At 55.7% G+C, this 8,892-nt stretch overlaps 1 protein-coding gene across 1 annotated transcript in view; it reads right to left on the minus strand.

Moving 5' to 3' along the window:
- The window catches only part of cln3 (CLN3 lysosomal/endosomal transmembrane protein, battenin), a 16,035-nt gene extending 12,204 nt beyond the window's left edge, over window positions 1-3,831 (minus strand). The window contains exons 1-2 of the mRNA XM_078208348.1: window positions 3,434-3,831; window positions 1-16 (exon numbers count right to left, since the gene is read on the minus strand). The exon at window positions 1-16 is cut by the window's left edge and continues 88 nt beyond it. Of these exons, the coding sequence (XP_078064474.1) occupies window positions 1-16; window positions 3,434-3,465 (48 nt within the window). The 5' untranslated portion in view covers window positions 3,466-3,831. The remainder of the gene's footprint in view (window positions 17-3,433) is intronic.
- Between the last annotated feature and the right edge of the window lie 5,061 nt (window positions 3,832-8,892).

Here is an 8,892-nt window from a genome sequence, read left to right on the forward strand (position 1 = left end):
CAGGAGGCGAAAGTAGCTGTGCGGAGACAGAGGAGGAGAATGCCGGTAACACGAGTTCTAAGTGTGTGGTGGCTCATTTTGGCAGGTCGAATATCGAACATAGAACATAGAACAGTAACAGCACAGAACAGGTCCTTCGGCCCACGATGTTGTGCCGAGCTTTATCTGAAACCAAGATCAAGCTGTCCCACTCCCTATCATCCTGGTGTGCTCCATGTGCCTATCCAATAACCGCTTAAATGTTCCTCAAGTGTCTGACTCCACCATCACTGCAGGCAGTCCATTCCACACCCCAACCACTCTCTGCGTAAAGAACCTACCTCTGATATCCTTCCTGTATCCCCCACCACGAACCCTATAGTTATGCCCCCTTGTAATAGCTCCATCCACCCGAGGAAATAGTCTTTGAACGTTCACTCTATCTATCCCCTTCATCATTTTATAAACCTCTATTAAGTCTCCCCTCAGCCTCCTCCGCTCCAGAGAGAACAGCCCGAGCTCCCTCAACCTTTCCTCATGAGACCTACCCTCCAAACCAGGCAGCATCCTGGTAAATCTCCTCTGCACTCTTTCCAGCGCTTCCACATCCTTCTTATAGTGAGGTGACCAGAACTGCACACAATATTCCAGATGTTTCAGCCCTGGGAAAAAGCCTCTGAGAGTCCACCCGATCTATACCTCTCAACATCTTATACACCTCTATCAGGTCACCCCTCATCCTACGTCTCTCCAAGGAGAAAAGACCGAGCTCCCTCAGCCTATCCTCATAAGGCATGCCCCCCAATCCAGGCAACATCCTTGTAAATCTCCTCTCCACCCTTTCTATGGCTTCCACATCCTTCCTGTAATGAGGCGACCAGAACTGAGCACAGTACTCCAAGTGGGGTCTGACCAGGGTCCTATACAGCTGCAGCATTATCCCCGGACTCCTAAACTCAATTCCTCGATTGATGAAGGCCAGTACACCTTCTTAACCACAGCCTCAACCTGCACAGCTGCTTTGAGCGTCCGATGAACTCAGACCCCAAGATCCTTCTGATCTTCCACTCTGTCAAGAGTCCTACCATTAATACTATATTCCGCCATCCTATTTGACCTGCCAAAATGAACCACCTCACACTTATCTGGGTTGAAGTCCATCTGCCACTTCTCCGCCCAGTCTTGCATCCTATCTATGTCTCGCTGCAACTTCTGACATCCCTCCAGACTATCCACAACCCCACCAACCTTCGTGTCATCAGCAAACTTACCAACCCATCCCTCCACTTCCTCATCCAGGTCATTTATAAAAATCACAAAGTGTAAGGGTCCCAGAACAGACCGCTGGGGCACTCCACTGGTGACGGCACGGTAGCTCAGTGGTTAGCACTGCTGCTTCACAGCTCCAGGGTCCCGGGTTCGATTCCCGGCTCGGGTCACTGTCTGTGTGGAGTCTGCACATTCTCCTCGTGTCTGCGTGGGTTTCCTCCGGGTGCTCCGGTTTCCTCCCACAGTCCAAAGATGCGCGGGTTAGGTTGATTGGCCAGGTTAAAAATTGCCCCTTAGAGTCCTGAGATGCGTAGGTTAGAGGGATTAGCGGGTAAATATGTGGGGGTAGGGCCTGGGTGGGATTGTGGTCGGTGCAGACTCGATGGGCCGAATGGCCTCCTTCTGCACTGTAGGGTTTCTATGATTCTATGACCAACCTTGTACAACTTCAACAAGACGTCCCAACTCTAAGTCATGAATAAAAATCACAAAGAGCAGAGGACCCAGCACTGATCCCTGCGGCACTCCGCTAGCAACTTGCCTCCAGTCCGAAAATTTTCCATCCACCACCACCCTCTGTCTTCGATCGGACATGATGTGGAGATGCCGGCGTTGGACTGGGGTAAGCACAGTAAGAAGTCTCACAACACCAGGTTAAAGTCCAACAGGTTTATTTGGTAGCAAATACCATAAGCTTTCGGAGCGCTGCTCCTTCGTCAGATGGAGTGGTCTCTGGAGGGGGTGTGGTTTGCTCGGAGTACCACTCCATCTGATATAAGAACATAAGAAATAGGAGCAGGAGTAGGCCATCTAGCCCCTCGAGCCTGCCCCGCCATTCAATAAGATCATGGCTGATCTGACGTGGATCAGTACCACTTACCCGCCTGATCCCCATAACCCTTAATTCCCTTACCGCTCAGGAATCCATCCATCCGCGCTTTAAACATATTCAGCGAGGTAGCCTCCACCACCTCAGTGGGCAGAGAATTCCAGAGATTCACCACCCTCTGGGAGAAGAAGTTCCTCCTCAACTCTGTCTTAAACCGACCCCCCTTTATTTTGAGGCTGTGCCCTCTAGTTTTAACTTCCTTACTAAGTGGAAAGAATCTCTCCGCCTCCACCCTATCCAGCCCCCGCATTATCTTATAAGTCTCCATAAGATCCCCCCTCATCCTTCTAAACTCCAACGAGTACAAACCCAATCTCCTCAGCCTCTCCTCATAATCCAAACCCCTCATCTCCGGTATCAACCTGGTGAACCTTCTCTGCACTCCCTCCAACGCCAATATATCCTTCCTCATATAAGGGGACCAATACTGCACACACAGTATTCCAGCTGCGGCCTCACCAATGCCCTGTACAGGTGCATCAAGACATCCCTGCTTTTATATTCTATCCCCCTCGCGATATAGGCCAACATCCCATTTGCCTTCTTGATCACCTGTTGTACCTGCAGACTGGGCTTTTGCGTCTCATGCACAAGGACCCCCAGGTCCCTTTGCACGGTAGCATGTTTTAATTTGTTTCCATTGAGATAGTAATCCCATTTGTTATTATTTCCTCCAAAGTGTATAACCTCGCATTTATCAACGTTATACTCCATTTGCCATATCCTCGCCCACTCACTCAGCCTGTCCAAATCTCTCTGCAGATCTTCTCCGTCCTCCACGCGATTCACTTTTCCTGACGAAGGAGCAGCGCTCCGAAAGCTTATGGTATTTGCTACCAAATAAACCTGTTGGACTTTAACCTGGTGTTTGTGAGACTTCTTACTTCGATCGGACAGCCAGTTACCTGTCCAATCGGCCAACTTTCCCTCCATCCCACACCTCCTCACTTTCATCATGAGCCGACCATGGGGGGACCTTATCAAACGTATCTGGGCTGAACTGCATCCGCCACTTCTCCGCCCAGTCTTGCACCTGCTGACATCCCTATCCACAACCCCAACAACCTTTGTGTCATCAGCAAACTTGCCCGACCCATCCTTCCACTTCCTCATCCAGCTCACTGATAGAAATGACAGATAACGCGGCGACCGGAACTGTGCGCAATACTCCGAGCAAACCACGCCCCCTCCAGAGCACCCTCCAGAGCACCCTCCACTGCCTCGGGAACATGCAGCAACCTCACACGACCCACCGTCACTCCCTCCCTCCCTCCCCCACCCTCCCCCCGGCCTTACCTGACGCACAGCAGGACGGGGATAGTCACCATGAGCAGGACCGTGCTCCGTGGGGACAGGCCAGACTGGGTCAGTCCCGAATACGACAAGGCCCCCAACAGCCCGGCAAAGCCTGTCCCCGAGGACCAATAGGAAACGGCGTCACTGTGGCAGAGAGAGGGAAGGAGTCACTCAGAGAGGCCGCAGAGAGAGGGGCTGAATGGCCTGTTCCTGTGTGACAGGCTGGAGAGAGAGAGGGGCTGAATGGCCTCCTCCTGTGCAACAGGCTGGAGAGAGAGGGGCTGAATGGCCTGTTTCTGTGTGACAGGCTGGAGAGAGAGGGGCTGAATGGCCTCCTCCTGTGTAACAGGCTGGAGAGGGAGGGGCTGAATGGCCTGTTCCTGTGTAACAGGCTGGAGAGGGGCTGAATGGCCTCCTCCTGTCCCTGTGTAACAGGCTGGAGAGGGGCTGAATGGCCTCCTCCTGTTCCTGTGTAACAGGCTGGAGAGAGAGGGGCTGAATGGCCTTCTCCTGTTCCCGTGTAACAGGCTGGAGAGAGAGGGGCTGAATGGCCTCCTCCTGTGTAACAGGCTGGAGAGAAAGGGGTTGAATGGCCTCCTCCTGTCCCTGTGTAACAGGCTGGAGAGGGGCTGAATGGCCTCCTCCTGTTCCTGTGTAACAGGCTGGAGAGAGAGGGGCTGAATGGCCTCCTCCTGTTCCTGTGTAACAGGCTGGAGAGAGAGGGGCTGAATGGCCTCCTCCTGTTCCTGTGTAACAGGCTGGAGAGAGAGGGGCTGAATGGCCTGTTCCTGTGTAACAGGCTGGAGAGAGAGGGGCTGAATGGCCTCCTCCTGTCCCTGTGTAACAGGCTGGAGAGAGAGGGGCTGAATGGGCCTCCTCCTGTTCCTGTGTAACGGGCTGGAGAGAGAGAGGGGCTGAATGGGCCTCTTCTGTGTAACAGACTGGAGAGAGAGGGGCTGAATGGGCCTCCTCTGTGTAACAGACTGGAGAGAGAGGGGCTGAATGGCCTCCTCCTGTTCCTGTGTAACAGGCTGGAAAGAGAGGGGCTGAATGGCCTCCTCCTGATCCTGTGTAACAGGCTGGAGAGAGAGGGGCTGAATGGCCTCCTCCTGTTCCTGTGTAACAGGCTGGAGAGAGAGGGGCTGAATGGCCTCCTCCTGTGTAACAGGCTGGAGAGAGAGGGGCTGAATGGCCTCCTCCTGTTCCTGTGTAACAGGCTGGAGAGAGAGGGGCTGAATGGCCTCCTCCTGTGTAACAGGCTGGAGAGAGAGGGGCTGAATGGGCCTCCTCCTGTTCCTGTGTAACAGGCTGGAGAGAGAGGGGCTGAATGGCCTCCGCCTGTTCCTGTGTAACAGGCTGGAGAGAGAGGGGCTGAATGGCCTCCTCCTGTTCCTGTGTAAGAGGCTGGAGAGAGAGGGGCTGAATGGCCTCCTCCTGTTCCTGTGTAACAGGCTGGAGAGAGAGGGGCTGAATGGCCTCCTCCTGTTCCTGTGTAAGAGGCTGGAGAGAGAGGGGCTGAATGGGCCTCCTCCTGTTCCTGTGTAACAGGCTGGAGAGAGAGGGGCTGAATGGGCCTCCTGCTGTTCCTGTGTAACAGGCTGGAGAGAGAGGGGCTGAATGGCCTCCTCCTGTTCCTGTGTAACAGGCTGGAGAGAGAGGGGCTGAATGGCCTCCTCCTGTTCCCTTGCTGGAGGAGGTTACAGAGATAGGGAGGGGTTGTAGGGGGCTGGAGGAGGTTACAGAGATAGGGAAGGGGTGAGGGGGGCTGGAGGAGGTTACAGAGATAGGGAGGGGGTGTAAGGGGCTGGAGGAGGTTACAGACATAGGGAGGGGGTGTAAGGGGCTGGAGGAGGTTACAGAGATAGGGAGGGGGTGTGGGGGGCTGGAGGGGGTTACAGAGATAGGGAGGGGGTGTAAGGGGCTGGAGGAGGTTACAGAGATAGGGAGGGGGTGTAGGGGGTTGGAGGAGGTTACAGAGATAGGGAGGGGGGTAGGGGCTGGAGGAGGTTACAGAGATAGGGAGGGGGTGTAGGGGCTGGAGGGGGTTACAGAGATAGGGGGGGGTGTAGGGGGATGGAGGGGGTTACAGAGATAGGGAGGGAGTGTAGGGGGCTGGAGGAGGTTACAGAGATAGGGAGGGGGTGTAGGGGGCTGGAGGAGGTTACAGAGATAGGGAGGGGGTGTAGGGGCTGGAGGGGGTTACAGAGATAGGGAGGGGGTGTAGGGGGCTGGAGGGGGTTACAGAGATAGGGAGGGGGTGTAGGGGGCTGGAGGGGGTTACAGAGATAGGGAGGGAGTGTAGGGGGCTGGAGGAGGTTACAGAGATAGGGGGGGGGTGTAGGGGGCTGGAGGAGGTTACAGAGATAGGGAGGGGGTGTAGGGGCTGGAGGAGGTTACAGAGATAGGGAGGGGGTGTAGGGGGCTGGAGGGGGTTACAGAGATAGGGAGGGGGTGTAGGGACTGGAGGAGGTTACAGAGATAGGGAGGGGTGTAGGGGGCTGGAGGAGGTTACAGAGATAGGGAGGGGGTGTAGGGGGCTGGAGGAGGTTACAGAGATAGGGAGGGGTGTAGGGGGCTGGAGGAGGTTACAGAGATAGGGAGGGGGTGTAGGGGCTGGAGGAGGTTACAGAGATAGGGAGGGGGTGTAGGGGCTGGAGGGGGTTACGGAGATAGGGAGGGGGTGTAGGGGATGGAGGAGGTTACAGAGATAGGGAGGGGGTGTAGGGGGTTACAGAGATAGGGAGGGGGTGTAGGGGCTGGAGGAGGTTACAGAGATAGGGAGGGGTGTAGGGGGCTGGAGGGGGCTACAGAGATAGGGAGGGGGTGTCGGGGGTTGGAGGGGGTTACAGAGATAGGGAGGGGGTGTAGGGGGCTGGAGGGGGATTACAGAGATAGGGAGGGGGTGTAGGGGGCTGGAGGAGGTTACAGAGATAGGGAGGGGGTGTAGGGGGCTGGAGGAGGTTACAGAGATAGGGAGGGGGTGTAGGGGCTGGAGGAGGTTACAGAGATTGGGAGAGGGTGTAGGGGGCTGGAGGAGGTTACAGAGATAGGGAGGGGTGTAAGGGGCTGGAGGAGGTTACAGAGATAGGGAGGGGGTGTAGGGGCTGGAGGGGGTTACAGAGATAGGGAGGGGGTGTAGGGGCTGGAGGAGGTTACAGAGATAGGGAGGGGGTGTAGGGGGCTGGAGGAGGTTACAGAGATTGGGAGGGGGTGTAGGGGGCTGGAGGAGGTTACAGAGATAGGGAGGGGTGTAAGGGGCTGGAGGGGGTTACAGAGATAGGGAGGGGGTGTAGGGGGCTGGAGGGGGTTACAGAGATAGGGAGGGGGCTGGAGGGGGTTACAGAGATAGGGAGGGGGTGTAGGGGCTGGAGGAGGTTACAGAGATAGGGAGGGGGTGTAGGGGCTGGAGGGGGTAACAGACATAGGGAGGGGGTGTAGGGGCTGGAGGAGGTTACAGAGATAGGGAGGGGTGTAGGGGGCTGGAGGAGGTTACAGAGATAGGGAGGGGTGTAGGGGGCTGGAGGGGGTTACAGAGATAGGGAGGGGGTGTCGGGGCTGGAGGGGGCTACAGAGATAGGGAGGGGGTGTAGGGGCTGGAGGGGGTTACAGAGATAGGGAGGGGGTGTAGGGGGCTGGAGGAGGTTACAGACATAGGGAGGGGGTGTAGGGGGCTGGAGGAGGTTACAGAGATAGGGAGGGGGTGCAGGGGGATGGAGGGGGTGCAGGGGGATGGAGGGGGTGCAGGGGGATGGAGGGGCTGCAGGGGGATGGAGGGGGTGCAGGGGGATGGAGGGGGTGCAGGGGGATGGAGGGGGTGCAGGGGGATGGAGGGGGTGCAGGGGGATGGAGGGGGTGCAGGGGGATGGAGGGGGTGCAGGGGGATGGAGGGGGTGCAGGGGGATGGAGGGGGTGCAGGGGGATGGAGGGGGTGCAGGGGGATGGAGGGGGTGCAGGGGGATGGAGGGGGTGCAGGGGGATGGAGGGGGTGCAGGGGGATGGAGGGGGTGCAGGGGGATGGAGGGGGTGCAGGGGGATGGAGGGGGTGCAGGGGGATGGAGGGGGTGCAGGGGGATGGAGGGGGTGCAGGGGGATGGAGGGGGTGCAGGGGGATGGAGGGGGTGCAGGGGGATGGAGGGGGTGCAGGGGGATGGAGGGGGTGCAGGGGGATGGAGGGGGTGCAGGGGGATAGAACATAGAACATAGAACAGTACAGCACAGAACAGGCCCTTCGGCCCACGATGTTGTGCCGAGCTTTATCTGAAACCAAGATCAAGCTATCCCACTCCCTATCATCCTGGTGTGCTCCATGTGCCTATCCAATAACCGCTTAACTGTTTCTAAAGTGTCTGACTCCACTATCACTGCAGGCAGTCCATTCCACACCCCAACCACTCTCTGCGTAAAGAACCTACCTCTGATATCCGTCCTGTATCTCCCACCACGAACCCTATAGTTATGCCCCCTTGTAATAGCTCCATCCACCCGAGGAAATAGTCTTTGAACGTTCACTCTATCTATCCCCTTCATCATTTTATAAACCTCTATTAAGTCTCCCCTCAGCCTCCTCCGCTCCAGAGAGAATAGCCCTAGCTCCCTCAACCTTTCCTCATATGACCTACCCTCCAAACCAGGCAGCATCCTGGTAAATCTCCTCTGCACTCCTTCCAGCGCTTCCACATCCTTCCTATAGTGAGGTGACCAGAACTGCACACAATATTCCAAATGTGGTCTCACCAAGGTCCTGTACAGTTGCAGCATAACCCCACGGCTCTTAAACTCCAACCCCCTGTTAATAAAAGCTAACACACTATAGGCCTTCTTCACAGCTCTATCCACTTGACTGGCAACCTTTAGAGATCTGTGGATATGGACCCCAAGATCTCTCTGTTCCTCCACAGTCTTCAGAACCCTACCTTTGACCCTGTAATCCACATTTAAATTAGTCCTACCAAAATGAATCACCTCACATTTATCAGGGTTAAACTCCATTTGCCATTTTTCAGCCCAGCTTTGCATCCTATCTATGTCTCTTTGCAGCCTACAACAGCCCTCCACCTCATCCACTACTCCACCAATCTTGGTGTCATCAGCAAATTTACTGATCCACCCTTCAGCCCCCTCCTCGAAGTCATTAATAAAAATCACAAAGAGCAGAGGACCAAGCACTGATCCCTGCGGCACTCCGCTAGCAACCTGCCTCCAATCCGAAAATTTTCCATCGACCACCACCCTCTGTCTTCGGTCAGACAGCCAGTTACCTATCCAATCGGCCAACTTTCCCTCTATCCCACACCTCCTCACTTTCATCATAAGCCGACCATGGGGGACCTTATCAAACGCCTTACTAAAATCCATGTATATGACATCAACTGCCCTACCTTCATCAACACACTTAGTTACCTCCTCAAAAAATTCTATCAAATTTGTGAGGCACGACTTGCCCTTCACGAATCCGTGCT

This window comes from Mustelus asterias, unplaced genomic scaffold (assembly GCF_964213995.1).
Source record: "Mustelus asterias unplaced genomic scaffold, sMusAst1.hap1.1 HAP1_SCAFFOLD_3549, whole genome shotgun sequence".
Classification (NCBI taxonomy): Eukaryota; Metazoa; Chordata; class Chondrichthyes; order Carcharhiniformes; family Triakidae; genus Mustelus; species Mustelus asterias.